This window comes from Tachyglossus aculeatus, chromosome 2, assembly GCF_015852505.1.
Source record: "Tachyglossus aculeatus isolate mTacAcu1 chromosome 2, mTacAcu1.pri, whole genome shotgun sequence".
In the NCBI taxonomy this organism is placed as follows: domain Eukaryota; kingdom Metazoa; phylum Chordata; class Mammalia; order Monotremata; family Tachyglossidae; genus Tachyglossus; species Tachyglossus aculeatus.
Window position 1 is genome coordinate 87,020,358 of NC_052067.1, and position 17,608 is coordinate 87,037,965.

The 17,608-nt window shown below is 41.8% G+C and overlaps 1 protein-coding gene across 29 annotated transcripts in view; it reads left to right on the top strand.

Annotated features, from left to right (window-relative positions):
- Positions 1–17,608, top strand: part of EPB41L2 (erythrocyte membrane protein band 4.1 like 2) — a 242,657-nt gene that overhangs the window by 214,637 nt on the left and 10,412 nt on the right. For 7 of the 29 annotated variants that reach the window (XM_038766030.1, XM_038766039.1, XM_038766047.1 and 4 more), the window contains 8 exons: positions 1,764–1,910; positions 2,945–3,031; positions 5,664–5,831; positions 7,579–7,632; positions 7,868–8,437; positions 10,660–10,782; positions 12,746–12,844; positions 13,878–13,958. In XM_038766030.1, coding sequence (XP_038621958.1) covers positions 1,764–1,910; positions 2,945–3,031; positions 5,664–5,831; positions 7,579–7,632; positions 7,868–8,437; positions 10,660–10,782; positions 12,746–12,844; positions 13,878–13,958 — 1,329 coding nt within the window. Of the gene's footprint in view, positions 1–883; positions 995–1,763; positions 1,911–2,944; positions 3,032–5,663; positions 5,832–7,578; positions 7,633–7,867; positions 8,438–10,659; positions 10,783–12,745; positions 12,845–13,877; positions 13,959–17,608 lie in introns of those variants that run through there. The other 22 variants (XM_038766126.1, XM_038766134.1, XM_038766139.1 and 19 more) reach the window with 18 other exon arrangements.

Consider the following 17,608-nt stretch of genomic DNA (forward strand, 5'->3'; position numbering starts at 1 on the left):
CCTGGTCCCTTTTGACTCCCAGGTCTGTGCTTCTTCCGTTAGGCCACACAGCCACCCTGACTGACAGAAACTATTCTAGGCTATCGTCCTTCACTCCTGGCCCCTACCCTGTGCAACCCTAAGGGGATTCACGGCTCTTTCCAATGTCCAAGAAAGCTGGCAGTAAAGTGAGGGGAAAGAGCAGAACTGCCAGGACAACTCTGTAGTAATCGTAAGAAGGCTTCCAAATTGATTAGGATGCACACACCTATACGTAATGTCATGGAAAATATACCTTGGGTTTGACTCCCACTTTTTGTTTTTCAAGTCTTCCATGCAAAAAGTAACAGTGCTTCGTAAATGCAACTGACTGATCAGTTCCTCCTGATGTTAGCTGGCTAGTGCATTTTCTAACAGCAGCTGTGGTTAAACAGTAGAAATCTGGGTTTTTTGTTTGTTTTGTTAACTGACTCTAGGTTTGCCCCATGTTGCAATAGTGACAGTTTTGTCATTTAGGTGGAATATTCAATCAGTGGTATTTATCGAGTGCTTCCTGTTGCAGAGTGCTGTACTAAGTGCTTGGGAGAGTATAATACAATAGAGTTGAAAGACATGATTTGGTAGACATGATCCCTGCCCGCAAGGAACTAAGAATCCAGAGGGAGTATTGCTCTTGATCTTTAACTTTTGGTGAGAAATAGTAGTGAACATTGGTAAAGGAAAGGAAACCATCACTGCCTTGTCTAATTTTAACAATAATGGGGTCCATCCAAGAGGGGCTGTGTGGAATTTCCCAGCTCACAGCAGAGCTTCATCTATCTATTCTTCTGGTTTCTTGTACCGAAATATGGAGATGCACAAATCAGGGTAACCTGACTAATTTATTTGATTGCTTTTTTGGCAGCTTCGATAACTATTGGTAATAATTTTGCATAATGTACTAAACAGCTGAAAAATGTAATGCATAACATTGCTTTGAACAAATTCAAGAAATGTGCCTGGTCTCTAGCCACAGGTATGATTTCGTGCCATGCAAGGGTGTTTGCCTTTTTCCCACTTTTTGAGGGTTTTTTTTTGTGAATATGAATCCGTGAATCGGCTACTGGCTTGTGCATGAATATGGAAAGCTAATTAGCAAGATGCATGATACTGTGTTCCTTTATAATGAGAGGAGCAATTAAAGGGAGTTTATGGTAATAGAGGTGCTCTCACAGGCACCTTCACTGTTTTGGCCAGCAAGTTCCTTTTGGCTCCCATTAGCATTGTCTTATGGAGAAGTCTCAGGAGGCCCGGGTTTCTGGCTTTAATTAGCCTCTAGAAGCACTATCATATTTAACACAGTGAGTGCCTGGTCAGGATTTTTTTTTTTGCATCTTGCCAGCACAGATAAATGAGTTAGGGAAGTTCATTTTGCTTTGTGTGTAAATAAAAAAAAAATCGGAAAAATATCACCTTGTAATGACATTGTTTACTGCTTTAGTCTCTTATGGGTCTGACAGTTGTCACAGATGTTTTCAGAGCCCTGTAGAATCCTTAACTACTAAATAGGTTTTTAGAGTAAAAAGATGGGCCAAAAAAGGGAGCATAATGTCTTACAAAGAAGTGATTAGACTAGAGATTACCCACCTAAGGCTTCATGGCTATTGAGATGAGGCATTTTTCTTGTTTTTATTATTTTTTTTTATTTTAAATGTGCTTGTCATGTTTTTGTCCTGTTTTTTTTATTTTGTTTTTGTCGTTTGGGATTTTTTTTCTTTTTTTCTTCTTGCATCACACATTGATAGGACCTGGATAAGGCCCAGGACGACATACTGAAACATCAGGCTAGCATTAGTGAACTCAAGCGCACTTTTATGGAATCCACACCTGAGCCTCGCCCTAATGAGTGGGAAAAGCGGCGTATCACACCTCTGTCCCTACAGTCACAAGGGGTACGTCATTAACATGCGTTTCAAGTTTGCTCTTTAGTAATTATCCTTCATTCACTCTGCCATCCTCTGAGAAGTGGGTGAGAAGAAAGTTTGAAGTGTTCCATGGTTTGTTTTTAGTTCTTCTAACAATACTTTAATAACTCAATAGTTATTAATAATGAGCTCCTCACTACTGTTCCAGCGCTTACAAATTGGATCAACCAACATTGAAGAAAACTGTTCTAGGAAACTGACAGTAGTCTGTTTCCCAGCTGTCCACATTTGACAGGGTTGGGTCATTATTGAGGAGGAATTTACTTGCCATCCAATAGAATGGAGAGTTCAGTAGAAGACAATGAGATAAAAACATCTCATTTAGAATCTTAGTGTGATAATGTAAACTGTTAGCCTATAAAAGGTTATTTTAAGATCCTAAATAAAGGATTAGTTTGCACTTAGAGAAACAGGAGCCTCAATATACCTTGTTTTACTGATAAATATTTAAGATGACATCCTTCAGCCCTCTTCTCCTTCCTCCCACAGTAAATCCAACACATGTCACTTCCAAGAGTGCATTTATAACACGTAATTAAAAACATTTGACATGAATCTTGAGAGGTCTCTTGTGCAAAGCAGCATCTCCAAAAGCAAACACATACAGTTCTGTAAAACACAAGGACTTACAGATGAAAAAAAAATTGAAAAGTTAGGGGCATAATGGTTTTTGTAATGATGGGTGGGAAGTCGGATGTCAGAGGTAAAAAATTTAAAAATGTTTGGTCAACATGCCTCCAATGTAGATGGCTCTTTAGGTATTGGACATTGCTTTTGAGGTGTTAGAAATCTGTTGATGCATGAAATCAGTAATGTTAATATGAGTTATGGTGGTAGACACCAGAAAGAATTGTTTCAAATTTGCTTTCTACTCGCCGCTGATCCACCCCAGATGAGTATGTCTTTTTAACTCATGCATTTGTCTTCTGGTCTCTGTGATGCTATAGGTGTTGTATGTTTGTCTTATTACCTTTTATGTCCATTGTTAAAAAAAAAAATAGAGAAAAGGAGATCGCATTTTCAAAGATGAGAAGGCACAGACTCTACCACCCCGGAATAATGAAGAAAAGCATGAGGAAACAGACAAGGTGTTCACCTTGCGTCCTTTCGCCTACTCTCGCCTTTTTCCTTTTTTTTTTCTTTTTTAAAAATTTTCCTTTTTGTTTTTCTCACCAGTACTTTCATGAACATTTTTTTCCCTGCTTCTCTGCAAGTTTCTTTTAAGCCAACTTAAACTAGAGAAGAAATAATTTTGTGTTTATGGACAAAGTTTCTGAATATTTTAATATTTCAAGTACTGGAATAGAAGTACTTTCCTTTAGTAGGCAGATACCGTTAAGACATATTGTGTTTTATTTTTCAACTATGAACATAGTGGATGGCATTGCATATCTTGATGTCTTTCAATACTCTGGATGCATGAAGCTCGCAATTGGGAAAACTTGGGTATCACGCTCAAAAGCACCACTCCTAACAGTTCTCAGGCCTGCACAATATTGGACGATCTCAGAGGGATTAGGGGCATTTACACACACCTGTAGAATTGGGGATTAATTTTAACTCTGGCCTGCCCCTAAACCCAGCCCCAGAGTGATTTCACCCTCAGAGAAACTTGGCATTTACCCAGCCTCTTGGATAACGTTGGTCAAACTCCTTTGCTGCACACCGTCACTCTGGTAAAATTAGGTCAGAGGTGATGGTAGAAGTTACCATTTTGTATTTTGGTGACCGTGCTCTTTCCACTAAGGCGACACTGCTTCTCCCAATAAGTTTTATTACTTAAGATAAACATCTTAGAAAAACAAGTCATAGTCTGCTCAAGCACATGATTGGACTACTTGATCTGCTTTCTTCAGTGCTTATTAGTAGAAATGATTCTTTAAAGCAAGGTAGATGACTTTCTTTTTCCTTCTTGCTCTGCATTACTCTCTTCTGCTCCATTATCTTTTACTGAACAAATGTTAAGTCCTTTTCAGAGCATAGAAGTGTGCAAAGTTATTTCCTATTGGACTTAGTGAACTGAATAAAGATTACAGGCTTTGATAGTAGTTCTAATTGAAAGCTACTTTAAATATTTAACAGAGATTGAGAGGTTGACCAATCCAGTGAAATGAGTCTTTAGTTATAGAATCTTTTTTTTATCTAAGATCATTAATTAATAAAAATGTAAAATGTTGGCCATAAAGAGAATACCCTTACAAAGAAGGAAGCTATTAAAAGAAAGAGGATCATGGGAATCTCTTCCCACAGTGACTGTAAACTGAAATTACCACAATCCCCAAACCAATGTAGATTATTCCAGAATATTTGGACAATATACTGACTACTTTCTGTCCATTATATATGGACTGCATTATATAACTCTCCAAAAGACAGTATAGTATATTGACTAGTAGGTTTTAAAAGACCTTAAAAAGTTTAAGATTTTTACATTAATGTTTATTTTCCATAGTTTCTAATTTCTCTTTAGACTACACTGTTTAGTAAGAGATCTATAGCTTAATATGTCAGAGAGCTTGTTCCAGTCAACTTTTACCCCCAAATCTCCACTTCTCTGACCCAGAATTGAGAAAAATTCTATGTTGATTTAGAATCCTTTTATTATCCCTCCCAAACATCTTGTGTCTTTTTAAGTCTAAGTATTTGCATTGCTTGTATTTTGGAGAGGGGAAAATTGAGTCGGATGAATTCCACAGCGAGTCGTACCAAATGTATGGTGATATTTTTCAATTTGACGAGGAATTGTTTCACACATAAGATTGATATTAAAAATATGGAGGTAGTGTGGGAAAAATCAACATATTTAGTGCTCTCTGCATTTTTTTTAAGTTTTTATGTTGATATAGGCTGTCTACATGGCCTGATAACCTTTTGACCCAAGTTATTTCACAGAAAGTAGTAGGATGCAACTGAGCCATTCAAAGTGAGCCAATGTTCATAATGGAAAAGGAGACTGGGTAATAAGTAAGTAGCTGTAAGTAGCATGGGTAATAATATTGTATATATTAAGCACTTACTCTGTTCCAAGCGCTGTACTAAGCCCTGGGGTATCTTATGGTTAATCAGATAAGACATAGTCCCTGTCCCACATGGGCCTTACAGTCTTAAAGAAAGGTAGGTGTTGCATCTTTGTTTTCAGATAAGGAAACTGAAGCACAGAGAAGTTGTAACTTACCTAATTAATCAGTTATTTAACTTTAAGTCTATATTGACCTTGGGCAACTTACATGGCTTCAGCACTAAATAAAGGAAAAATCCATGAAGTAAATAATGAGAAGTGTCATGTCTTAGGTCACACGGCTGACAAGTGGTGGGATTTGGAATTAGAATTCAGGTCCTCTGACTCCTAGACCTGAGCTCTTTCCGCTAGGCAATGCTGCTTTTATTTATTTTTTCCTGGTTATGCAGTTGCGTGGCATGTACTGTAGCAAGATCTATAGCCGGCTGCCTCTCAGTGCATTTTCCCCCCTACTGCCCAACACTGCTCTACACCAAGACTGCCCACCCACTCCTGTTCACACTTTTGTCTGCTAAAAGTTGCTACAAAACCACAGAATGCTTTCCTGGCTTGCTGTCTTTTGGCCTGTTTGTGTGGGTGTTTCCCTGATTTGCCTTTGTTCTTCTTGTCTAACTTTATCTTTTCTTCCATAGGTCACTGCTGTGTTCTGTGTCCTTTCTTTCCTGTTTAATTCTTTCCTCTCCCCTTTCCAACCTGTCTAGAGTCTAGAAGAAGAGATAACCTCAATTTTATTTAGTAAAGAGGGCTTTTCTGCTAGTGCGAAAACCACCTTCATTCCAGCTACCCCTCGGACAGCAGAGGGCACTGTTGTGAAAAACAATGTTTCCTCTGAAGTGCTTTCTACCTCCACCTTCGCACAGTTATCAGAGGTGCATTTTGCTTTTTTATTCGCTTGGCTATGAAAAAATACAGCCTTTTTGAATGATGGGGTTATTTTTTCTCTCTCTCTATGAGGCATTCTATTGAGCAGGCTAAATTAAGAAAAGGAATAAAAAAATAACTAGTTCTGTCCTCATGCGATGACTCAGATTATAAATACCCTGTTGCGGAACTCAAGCCTTATAGAATCCTGTGGTTTGGAAAGAATTATTGAAATAGGTACAAAATGTTGTTCTTCACGGGGGCAAAAAAAATCCCACTTCTGGTTTGCAGAAAAAGTGGATCTTTCATTTTCTCAGTAGTAACATCTCACTTGCCTGTAGAAAAAGTGCTCTCAGCACGCAAGACTATCGTGAGTTTGTGTGCTTGTATAAAGTATACACAGATTTTAATTTTTAAAAATAGCTTGCACTTAGTACATCAGAATAAAGCAGCCTTATGAATAAATCCTTAAGCCCTGGTGGCCCTCTTCAAAATGTGGTACATGTGGAGTAAAATGAGTCCTGTACATTTTCTTTGCTTTCCACCATATATAAATGAGTAGTGAACCAGAGGAAAGAAGATCTCAAACTCACAAGTGAGATTCAGGTCCTGGCAAACATGAACACAATTCATGTGTACAATTCTGTCTAAAAACGGGTGTGGCCCTGTAATGTCAGTGTCTCTCTGAGCATTGTGTCTCCTCATTTTTTGCTGTAAGTTTTAGGGGTAACAGAGCAGTATCTGCTTTGCTGATTTAGAACCAATTCACTGGTCATTTACATTTAATGTAAATGAAAGCCAGTATAATAAAAATCTCAAACTCTGTTGGTTGACATTACTCGACCAAGCAGCAGACATGATCCAGGGCAGTTTATTCAGTAAAGTTATGACAGTTTTCAGAACAGGATTGAAGGATCACGAAACTTCTTGGATGACTAGCAAGGCCTGGTAGAATGTTTACATTTCCATTCCAGATGAAAAGCTAGCAAAGTATATAGAGAGGCATGAAAGGGCCTTTTTTGGTATGTATACGTGACCACATGTTTGTCGATTTTTGTGTAGGCCCTCCTGGCCTGTTGGCCAGGCAGTTGAAAAGTAAGCTTAGCTGGGATGGTCTAAGGGTCTCCCTTTACCCTGCCTCCCTTCAGGGCAGCCTCCTTGGGTCCAGAGGAAGAAAGGAATCGCCTTTAGCAGATGCATATAATAATAATAATTGTGGTATTTTAAGAACTTACTCCATGCCAAGCATTGTGCTGAGCACTGAGGTAGACAGAGTACAGTTCAGAGGCAGTTCTTGTTCCATGTGGGACTCATAATCTGAGGAGGGAGAACTGATATTTATGAGGAAAGTGAGGTGCAAGGATGTTAAGTGACTCGCCCAAGGTCATGCAGCAGGCAAGTGGCGGAGCTAGCACTAGAATTCAGGTGTCTATTTGCATGAGTCTTTGGGTTTGAGCAAATATTTGCTAGGATTATTCATCCTAGCAGCTCTGCAGGGCATCTGCACCTAGGATAAGCAATATACCTGCACAACACTCTTGCTTTGCCTCTTGGGGGCTGGGGATCCAGCGGGACTTGTTGAGTTGGGGAAGTGCCCGTCACTCTGCTCAGGGCAGGGTGAGTTGTGCTAGGCTGAATCAAAGGCTTGGCAAGTTTTCTTGCTTGGCAATGTCATTTGTCTGTTTTGTCTGTTTTACCTGGTGTTGAGGTAAAACTGTATTGATTTTGTGTCCCTGGTTGCTTTTTGTTTCACAGAAACCTGCTTCCAGAGCAGAAGGGCCTTACACTGGAACCACGGACACTGTTAAGGTTTATCTGTTGTCCACATTCACTCCACTATCTAACATTTCTTATCTACTTCACATTTCCTCCCTTCCCTTCCAGTCAGCCATGACCATCATCCTAGTTTCCTCCATGACATGAAACTGCCATCGGTTCTCATATTTTTTTTTTACTCTTTTTTTGTTTTTCATCATTTTTATTCATATACTTTTGTTCCTCCCACCCCCTTCCTATTCCCCATCCATTTTTTTTCTTTGTGCAGAGTTCACATGAGACTCTGATTGTAGTGGAGGAGAAGCAGCAGTTAGAGGTTGGGCAAGAGGAAAGAGGAATCACAGAAGAGATGAATGGTGAGGGGAAAGTTCCACCCGGCAAGGAGCCCAGGGAGGCACGTCAGGGGGAGCCCCTGATTCAGAAGGACTCCGCGTCACTGTCATCCGAAAGCAGCAGCAGCAGCAGTAGTGAGAGTGAGGAGGAAGATGTGGGAGAATACCGGCCCCATCCCAGAGTGACAGAGGGCACCATCAGGGAAGAGCAGGAGGAAAATGAAGAAGACTTCAAGGAGAAGGAAGATCAGACCACAAAGGTAGTACAGAGTCTGGAAGCTGTGCGGGAAGTCGACTCGGTAAATCAAACAGTTGTCCATACGGTCCCCACAGAAACAGTGACCCAGGAAAACCTAGTTTCCCCAGTCATCCCCGGAGAGATGCGGTTAACAGATGGGGTTAAGCAAGACACGAGAGAAGACACGGAGGAAGAGCAGCATAAAGTAAACGGAGATGTGTCTCATGTGGACATTGATGTTGTGCCACAAATTATTTGTTGTTCAGAGGTAAATGGGTGAGCAGGATGGGATCTCAATTGAGGAGCTGTTTTCCGGGTGGACACCCGCGCCTTTCTTCTCCTGTCCTGCTCATTCTTGCTCAGGCATTCCAGCAAGATTGTGATCCTTTTCTTCCTGGAAGTGGGAAATCACTGTTGAGCGGTGAATTTCTGCCAGCTTTGTTCCTGATTTCTAGCTTCTTTGCTGCAACTGGATCACTTGGTAGGGCAGATTTTCCGACAGCCACCATGCCGTGACCATTTTTTTTTTGCTTCCATTCCACATTTTTATTTTATTTTTGAATGTTCTGTTTCCAAATCTGTCTCTGTCTTTATCCTGTGCTGCCTTTTTTTGACACTTCTCGTCTTTTGATCCATGAAGTCAGGGAATGTTTTTTTATTTGAATGTTGTGATAGCAATTGATTTGAGTGGCTGTGTTTTCCTACTGTTGGTTTTAGTCTTAATAATTATGACAAAGCACTAGGGTAGAAACAAGGGTATGAGGTCAGTCATGGTCTCAGTTCCACAGGGGCTCTCAATCTTTCTTATCCCCATTTTGCAGGTGAGGAAACTGAGGTCCAGAGAGTTTGCAACTTGCCCAAGATCACCCAATAAACCAGTGGCAGAGCTGGAACTCATACCTGGGTTTCTTGGCCCCTAAACGTTCTTGGCCTCTAAACCCATAATTTTTGCCCTAGGTCCCTCTGCCTCCCTTACTGATTTATTGGTCCATGTTTCCCCTGAGTTTGGCTGCATTATAAAAGTGAGCCAAAAATATTAGTGGAGTGAATTCAGGAAGAGAGCATCTAATTAAAATGAATTTAAAGCCCGGCAGCAGGTCAGAGTGCTTGGAGAGATCCCTTCTTGAATAGAAACCACGTCACTTAGTTGTCTTTTGAAGATTCCCAGGATCGTTTGGATCCTCTGAGAGCATCCTTCCTTCCTCAGAGCAACTAAGGGGATTGTTCAGCCTAATAACCATGTGGCTTCTGGGGCTGTCTTAGGTTGAAGTGGTTGAGGAGATTTTTGCATGTGCTATTACCCTTGCAGAAGCTAGAAGTAATTTTTCACAGCTCCTGGAATGGCTTACAAAGAAGTCAGGACTTGGACAGGCTAGGCCTACTTTAACAATCAGTTAAATTGCTAACTTGTTAATTGTTAACAGTTAAAACTGATGTTCCTTAGATTGAAGATGGGATTCCCAAGATAAGAACCCATTGTTTGGTTATGCACCCTAAGGGGGTGACCTTGTTATCAGGTGTCTGACAGCCAAAGCAAAACATAATGCTTACCAATGGCTGATCACAAGTATCCCCATACCCACCTTGTGAAGGCCAAGGCCTCTGTTTTTACAGCATTTTAAATTATTTCAAGAAAAAGTACTTGAAAGTAGAATTGATGGCAGGGTTTTGAAATTGTTTTATCTTAGCAATTAAATATTTCTATGTTGGAGGAAAAAATTGCAAAGCTATAGCTCTTCCTGTAGAACTGAATATCACATGATTGATGCTCCAGGCAGTACACTACAGATGAGATTACTTGAAGTGTTGCAGTCTGTAAACTCCTTGTGGGTAGGGTTTGTGTCTATTGTATTGTACATTCCCAAGCTCTTAATACAGTGCTCTGCACACAGTAAGTGCTCAATAAATACCACCGATTGCCTATTATTTGGAATTGATCAATAAGTATTTACTGAATTCTTTGTGTGCACAGCACTGTACTAAGCGAATTATGGAAGTTATAAAACGAGCAGGTGAAGTCATCACTCCTCTTAGCTGTCTCTCAGTAAGCCTTCCAATTAACACCAGCTCTAAGTACAGGGAAGTCCACCACAGCTGACTCCCTGAAATGCCACTGTAAATGGCTCACCTTAGGCAATTGGTTAATTTAGCAAGGGGATCAGTTGCACAGATTTTTTTAGTAGCTTTTCCATTTCCCTTATTCCTTGCCTTAATATTCTGACACAGACAGAGAAGATTCAGCATAACATAGTCGAGGATTATGCTTTAGATGAAGACACTGGTGTAAAGTTTGGTAATTACCACCCTTCATTCTTAATTCATCCAGCGACCTTTTGGTGGAAAGACAGTTCCGCTTAAATACTTGCCTTTTATTTCTGTGTGTCTGTCTGTGTACGTGTGCTTGTGTTTTAATACTATTTTGAAGGTTCCATTATGCAAATCTCTATATTATTGCCTTTAAAAATCATTGTTCTCCTTTCCCCAACTCAGCCACCAGTGGTCAAAACAGAGATGGTGACTATCTCCGATGCCTCACAAAGGACAGAAATCTCCACCAAGGAAGTCCCAATTGTCCAAACAGAGACCAAAACCATCACCTACGAGTCTCCCCAGGTATGAAAGCTGTTATCCTTGGACTGTCCTTTGAGCCCACTTTCATGCTTTGTCCTTTCTCTCTTTATCTTGCTTCCCATGATCTGTTACCTTTTACGTGACAGAATAGAAGATTCTGTCTCTGCAGCCTGGGTTTGAAGGCCTGCCCTCGGCTGCCAGCCCAGCTGGCATTAGAGGCCTCTGGCTTAGATCCTGGCGGGGGCCCAGCCTCTACCCAGCTGGCTGCATGAGGTCACACGCTTGTCCAGGTGGCATTTGGGAACAACTCACTCTTAATAATACCCCCCCACTCCCCCCCAGTATCATTACTCTGCTCACCCATGGTCTCTTTTTAGCAGAGCGGTTCGAAGGTAAGCCCAGACCATACACTTTGCTCCTGTAATGCTAACTTTCTCACTGTACCTTGATCTCGTCTACCTCACCGCCAGCCTCTCACCCATGTCCTGCCTGGAATTCCCTCCCTCCTCATATTCGACAGACAATTTCTCTCCCACTCTTCAGAGTCTTATTCTTCTTATTCTTGGAGGCACATCTCCTCCAAGAGACCTTCCCTGACTAAACCCTCCTTTCCTCTTCTCTCACTCCCTTCTGCATCACCCTGACTTGCTCCTTTTATTCACTCCCCCCCACCCCGCCCAGACCCACACCATTTACATTGTACATATCTGTAATTTATTTATAGTAATGTCTGTCTCTCCCTCTAGACTGTGAGCTTTGTGGGCAGGGAATGTTTAATGTGTCTATTGTTATAGTGTACTCTCCCAAATACTTAGTATAGTACTGTGCGTATATTAAGCACTCAGTAAATACATTTGACTGTCTGAAGGCAAGGCACAACAAGGGGCATAAGGTGTGGACTCTGTTCTGCCTCAGACCCCCTTTCAGAATGTCAGAGAGAAAAAAATTGGGTTTGTGCCTTTTCTTCTCCATGAGGTTGCTTATCAGATCTAGCTTACTTGGTATATGGGAAACTACTAATACGTTGTTTCCTAATGCTTTGAAACTGCTCCTCTGTCTCTTTATCACATTCCAGTGAATCAGTGGATTTACTGAGTGCTTACTCTGTGCAGAGCACTGTACTAAACGCTTGGGAGAGTACAATATAACAATAGAGTTGGTGGACATGTTCCTTACCTACAACAGGCTTACAGTCTATGGGGGTAGATAGACCTTAGTATAAAAAAATTACAGTTACGTACATAAGTGCTGTGGGGTTGAAGGATGGGTGAATAAAGGGAACAAATCCAAGTGCAAGGGTGATGCAGAGTGAGTGGAGAAGAGGAAATGAAGGCCTAGTCATAAGGCTTTGAAGGTGGGGAGAATAATCTCTGTCGGATATGAAGAGGGAGGGTGTTCTAGGCCAGAGGGAGGACATGGATGAGAGGCCAGCGATGAGATCAGTGTTAAGTGAGTAGGTTGTATTAGGGGAGCTCATTTTGCAGTCTGGGTTGTAAGGGGAAAGCAGCGAGGTAAGGTAGGAGGGAGCAAGGTGATTGAATGCTTTAAAAGCTGATGGTAAAGAGTTTCCGTTTGATAAGGGAGGTGGATGGGCAACCACTGGAGGTTCTTGAGTGGGGAAAAATGGACATGTTTGTGGAATTATTGGTATTAGTGCCTCTGACGTCATTCCCCTCTGTCAAGCTCTGCACCCCAACCGACACCTTGGCTCCCACTTTTTCTTCTTGTCCCGCTCTCCCTTTTCATTTGTGGTGTGGAGGGGTGGAAATAGGTGACTGAAGGCTTTTGAGAGGAGGCTGGAAACTCCTTTTAAAAACCCACCATAACTTGTAATGCTTGTAAAGCAATCTTCATGTTTCCATTTGATTTTTGGCATTGAGTTAGTTTTTACCATTATGTGAAGTTTGAGGGGCAAATCAGTCTAATGGACTGTTAAGAATGGTGCTCAAGGAAGGTAAAGCATAGCTCTGTGCCTCTTTTTTTTTTTTCTTCTAACTCTTGAAAGATTGATGGTGGTCCTGGGGGAGATTCGGGTGTATTGTTGACTGCACAGACCATCACATCTGAATCCATTTCTACGACTACAACCACACATATCACCAAGGTGAGGCAATAAAGACAAACCCTAATGGGCTTTACTTTGGGAACTATAAATCTCTTTGAATTATGTTGAATGTCTCTCCTATGTTGAACCTGACTTCAGAGATGTGTGCCTACAGGGCACAGATGGATCTGTTGTTCACCAAACCCTACCATCCTAAAAAGGGGATCCTACTGAAGCTTAAAGTTAATACAAGGAAAAAAATGTTTTCCCCAAATGGGAGGTGCAGGTATGGGATTTGTTTCCTGCTTCAGGAAATCGGACAAGCAGAAAATATTTGTAGGGTCAAGAAGGCTCTTAGAAACTGGAAATAAAAATGGTTGAAGACCAATTATTAAATGGGATTATTTGTATGATGTTGACATTTGTCAGAGTGATGCAAAGGAACGGTGATCTTTTTCATCTGGAAGTAGGGGACAGAGTGAGAGGATGGGAGAGCCATTGGAATTCTGAGGGGAATAAGATTCTTAGAGGCAAAGATTGGGGAGAAATGGAGGAGAAGGGGCAGCTGGGGCGCAGATCGGAGAGGTTCTCCCCAACTGGGAGAGGTTTGAACATTAAGAAAGAGGCATGGATCTGTCCTTTGTAACCTTGTAGCCAACAGGCCCTAATAGGCTGGAAATCCCAGGCTTGCTTTGCCAACTACTGCCCATCCAGTGGACAGGGGTTTTTCTGGTTTAAAAGTAGTCTGGCAGGAAGCCCAATTCATCCTTGTAGTCTATGCTACCTCTTCTGCAAGCCCACCTCTCCTCAAAATATCTCCTTGGGAAGATGTCACCTTGTAGTGCCTTTGATGAAGCTGCTAAAAGGTGTCATGATACCAAATTCTCCCTTGAGCAAAAAACAAACTAAAGGAGGAGTTTGAACACTCCAGTTTGAACGTTCCCCATTCCACCATCTGAGCTGCATGCAGCTGCTTTATGACACTCAATTGGAAGGGGCCTTCCAGACCCCTGCTTCTATGGACAATAAATACGATTGAATGAATGGACACATCTCCGGGGTGACTAATTCTGTTTTCCCTCTGCGCCTCTAGACTGTTAAAGCTGGGGTTTCAGAAACAAGAATCGAGAAACGCATTGTTATCACCGGAGATACTGACATTGACCATGACCAGGTGAGTCTTTTTTGGGCTTAGGGCTGCACTGCTTGTGGGTTGGTTTGAAAATAAGATAATTCAACTGGGCAAAAGTTTGTACTGTTTGGCTTGGCATAGATGCTCACCTATGCTTCCACCCAGCCCCAGAGTAACCGAAAACCACCATTGTTGCTGCAGAAATTGAATCCTTTGCTTCCCCACAAATTCAGGTACAGAGTTCTAAAAAAGCCAGTATAAGGAAAGAGGCAGAGAATATTAATTAAATGAACTTAATTAAGCATTTCTACAAACAAACCCATGACCATTGATTTTAGGGTACTCTTTCAACTCACTCCCTCTTGCTTATCCTCTCTCGTTTCCCACAATGTCCCAGCTAACATGCTTTGTTTTCCCCTCAAGCTTTTCAATTCATTGTACCTCATTCTCCTCCCTCCCACTGTTTACCTCCTACTCATGCCCTTCCTCTCCCCAGTAACTCCCTCCCACTTTACATATGTTACACTATGGCCTAACGGATAGAGCACGGGCTTGGGAGTCAGAGGACGTGTGTTCTAATCCTGCCTCAGCCACTTGTCTGCTGTGTGACCTTGGGCAAGCCACTTTAACTTCTCTGTGCCTCAGTTACCTCATCTGTAAAATGGGGATTAAGACTGTGAGCCCCACGTGGGACAATGTGGTTACCCAGTGCTTAGAACAGCGCTTGGCACATAGTAAGGGCTTAACAAAAACCATCATCAGCATCATCATCCAGCAAACCACTGCTTTCCCTATCTTCAGAGCCCTTCCAAAATCACATCTCTTTCAGGAAGCCTTTCCCACTTAATTTATCTCCCCACTCTGTATCCTCCACTCCCATTTTAGTCCTTTTGCAACACCTAAGCCTTAGGGACTCGCACCTCTCTCCCCTAGCACTTCTGTACATATCTTTATACTCTATTCCTTCCTCCCATCTGTAATTTACTTTGGCGTCTGTCTCTCTGAATAGAGTGTAGATTCTCTGAGGGCAAAGGATCATGGCTACTAATTACATTATAATCTTTTTCTTTTACTAAAAAAGTGCTTTTTTTTTTATAAAAGTCACAATAGACTTTTAGTAATTACTATTGGTTGATTTAGTGGAGTTACGTAAGGCTCAGTCTGTTTCCCTATAGGCCCTGGGCCCATTGGGCAGTTCAGATCTCTCTCTGGAAAATTAGCTCTGTTTCTCTGACTAAAATGCATGGGAAGCAGCATGGCCTAGTGGACAAAGCACTGGCTTGGGAGTCAGAGGTTGTCTGGACTTAGGCTGTCAAGTCTCTGACCTATAGCGACTCCATGGACACATCTCTCCCAAAACGCCCCACCTCCATCTGCAATTGTTCTGGTAGTGTATCCATAGAGTTTTCTTGGTAAAGATACAGAAGTGGTTTACCATTGCCTCCTTCCATGCAGTAAACTTGAGTCTCTGCCCTCGACGCTCTACTATGTCACTGCTGCCCAGCACCAGTAAGTTTTGACTTGTAGCAGATTGCCTTCCACTTGCTAGCCACTGCTCAACTTAGGAATGGATTGGATATGCCTCTGCTTAACGCTCCCTCCCGTAGTCATGACCTTGCAACCTTGAGAGAGCAGGAATCACAGCACCTGGGTTGTAATTCCAGCTCAGCCACTTGCCTGCTGTGTGACCTTGGACAAATCACGTAACTTCTGTGGCCCTCAGTTTCCTCAACTGCGAAACAGGGATTCAATACTTGTTCTCCCTCCTACTCAGATAGTGAGCCCCATGTGGGACAGGAATTGTATCTGGCCTCATTAACTCACATCCACCCCAGTGCTTAGGACAGTGAGCCCGTTGTTGGGTAGGGACCATCTATATATGTTGCCAACTTGTACTTCCCAAGCGCTTAGTACAGTGCTCTGCGCACAGTAAGTGCTCAATAAATACGATTGAATGAATGAGCAGTGCTTGACACGTAGCACTGAACTAGTATTTTTATTTAAAAAGGACATAATAATAGAGATGTTGGGTCTGCTGTACTCACACTTCAGTATGGGAGTCTACAATATATCTCAGCTAGAGTAGACCGTATAATCCGAGCTTCAGTTATGTAAACTGACCAGTTATCAGAACCAAGGCAACTCAAATGTTCCATAGAACAAATCAGCCAATGTTGGGCCAGTGTGCCTGTCTGGGATAGTAAAGTGACTTTGTTCTGTTGTCTGAAGTTTTGATGACAGAAGCCAGCTTCAATCTCATTCAGTTCAGATAATGGGCACTTTACCTTTAAGTACACCCTTGGCTCTGTTTTAAGGGTAAGTGGACAATCCCATAAGGATTAGCAGTAGGTTTAATGGGAATCATTGCTGACAGCTACCATTTACTCTCAGCCATTTAAGAAAGCCCTTTCAAAATGCTAGTACAAACGTCTCAAAATGGTAATAGCTATCATCAGATGTCTGTCCCTGGCAACCACTGATGTTGCTGGGTCAGAAGAAATCTTGAAATAAACATCAAATCCATGTGGGTGTTAACTTGAGGCAGAGCACATGAAATTGGGTAAGGGGTAGGCCCAAGGTCTGGAGCCTTTTGAAGTTGTCTTAATTTGGGAATGCTATCAGAGGTGGTGAGAACTCTGGTTTTTATGAATGTGTTTAGTAAGCCTATTTTCCAAGAGGCCCAGACTTTTTCTCTTTTACAGCAGCTTGAAAGGATAGGTAATGTCCTACTGGCTGCACCAGCTGGAGAACAGGAACTGGGGGCAAATTGCACTTTATCCTACTTCAATGTAGTAATACATGGGCCCAGCCAGGTTAGGGAGTTTAGTGTTCTGAGTGAAAGAAGGAAGCTCAAAGGTTTGAAAACACATTACATGGAGGAAGATAAAAATCACCAAGTGCATGTAAATACTTTTTTGTGTCAAGAAGGAGTATGTTCAGGCAGTAATAGTAGCATTTATCGAGCACCCACTTAATAATAATAATATAATAATAATAATGATGGAATTTGTTAAGTGCTTACTATGTGCAAAGCACTGTTCTAAATGCTGGGGGGGATACAAGGTGATCAGGTTGTACCACGTGGGGCTCACAGTCTTAATCCCCATTTCACAGATAAGGTAAATGAAGCACAGAGAAGTTAAGTGACTTGCCCAAAGTCACACAGCTGACAAGTGGTGGAGCCGGGATTAGAACCCATGACCTGACTCCCAAGCCCATGCTCTTTCCACTGAGCCACGACCGTGAATTAGGTACTTGCAAAGTCCAAAGTATCCAAGTGACATGTCTCTGCCTACAAGGAACTTGCACTGGTCTCTCATTTTGTTGATATCTTGGAAAGCAGTCGTTCCCTTTTGAATCTTTGACTTAAAGAAGAAATCTGACCCCTGGCTCACTTTGTGCACAGTTTGTGAGTTGTCCAGGAATAAATCAGAAACTGGAGAAATTAGCAATTCGCTATGATCTGTTATTAAAATATTGTAATTTAGCCACAGCAGGGGTAAATCTTTATTTTGGATCTGATTGTGACAAAACCAAAGCTTTAACATGATAATTTTAAGAGGAAGGGAGGGGACCAAAAAGTGTCCTTTAGGTTATTCTATCGTGGAGCCCGTCTTTAAAATAGATGGAGGCAGTGTGACCTATCGGAGGGGGAAAAGACACGGTGCTGGGAGTCAGGAGAGCTGGGTTCT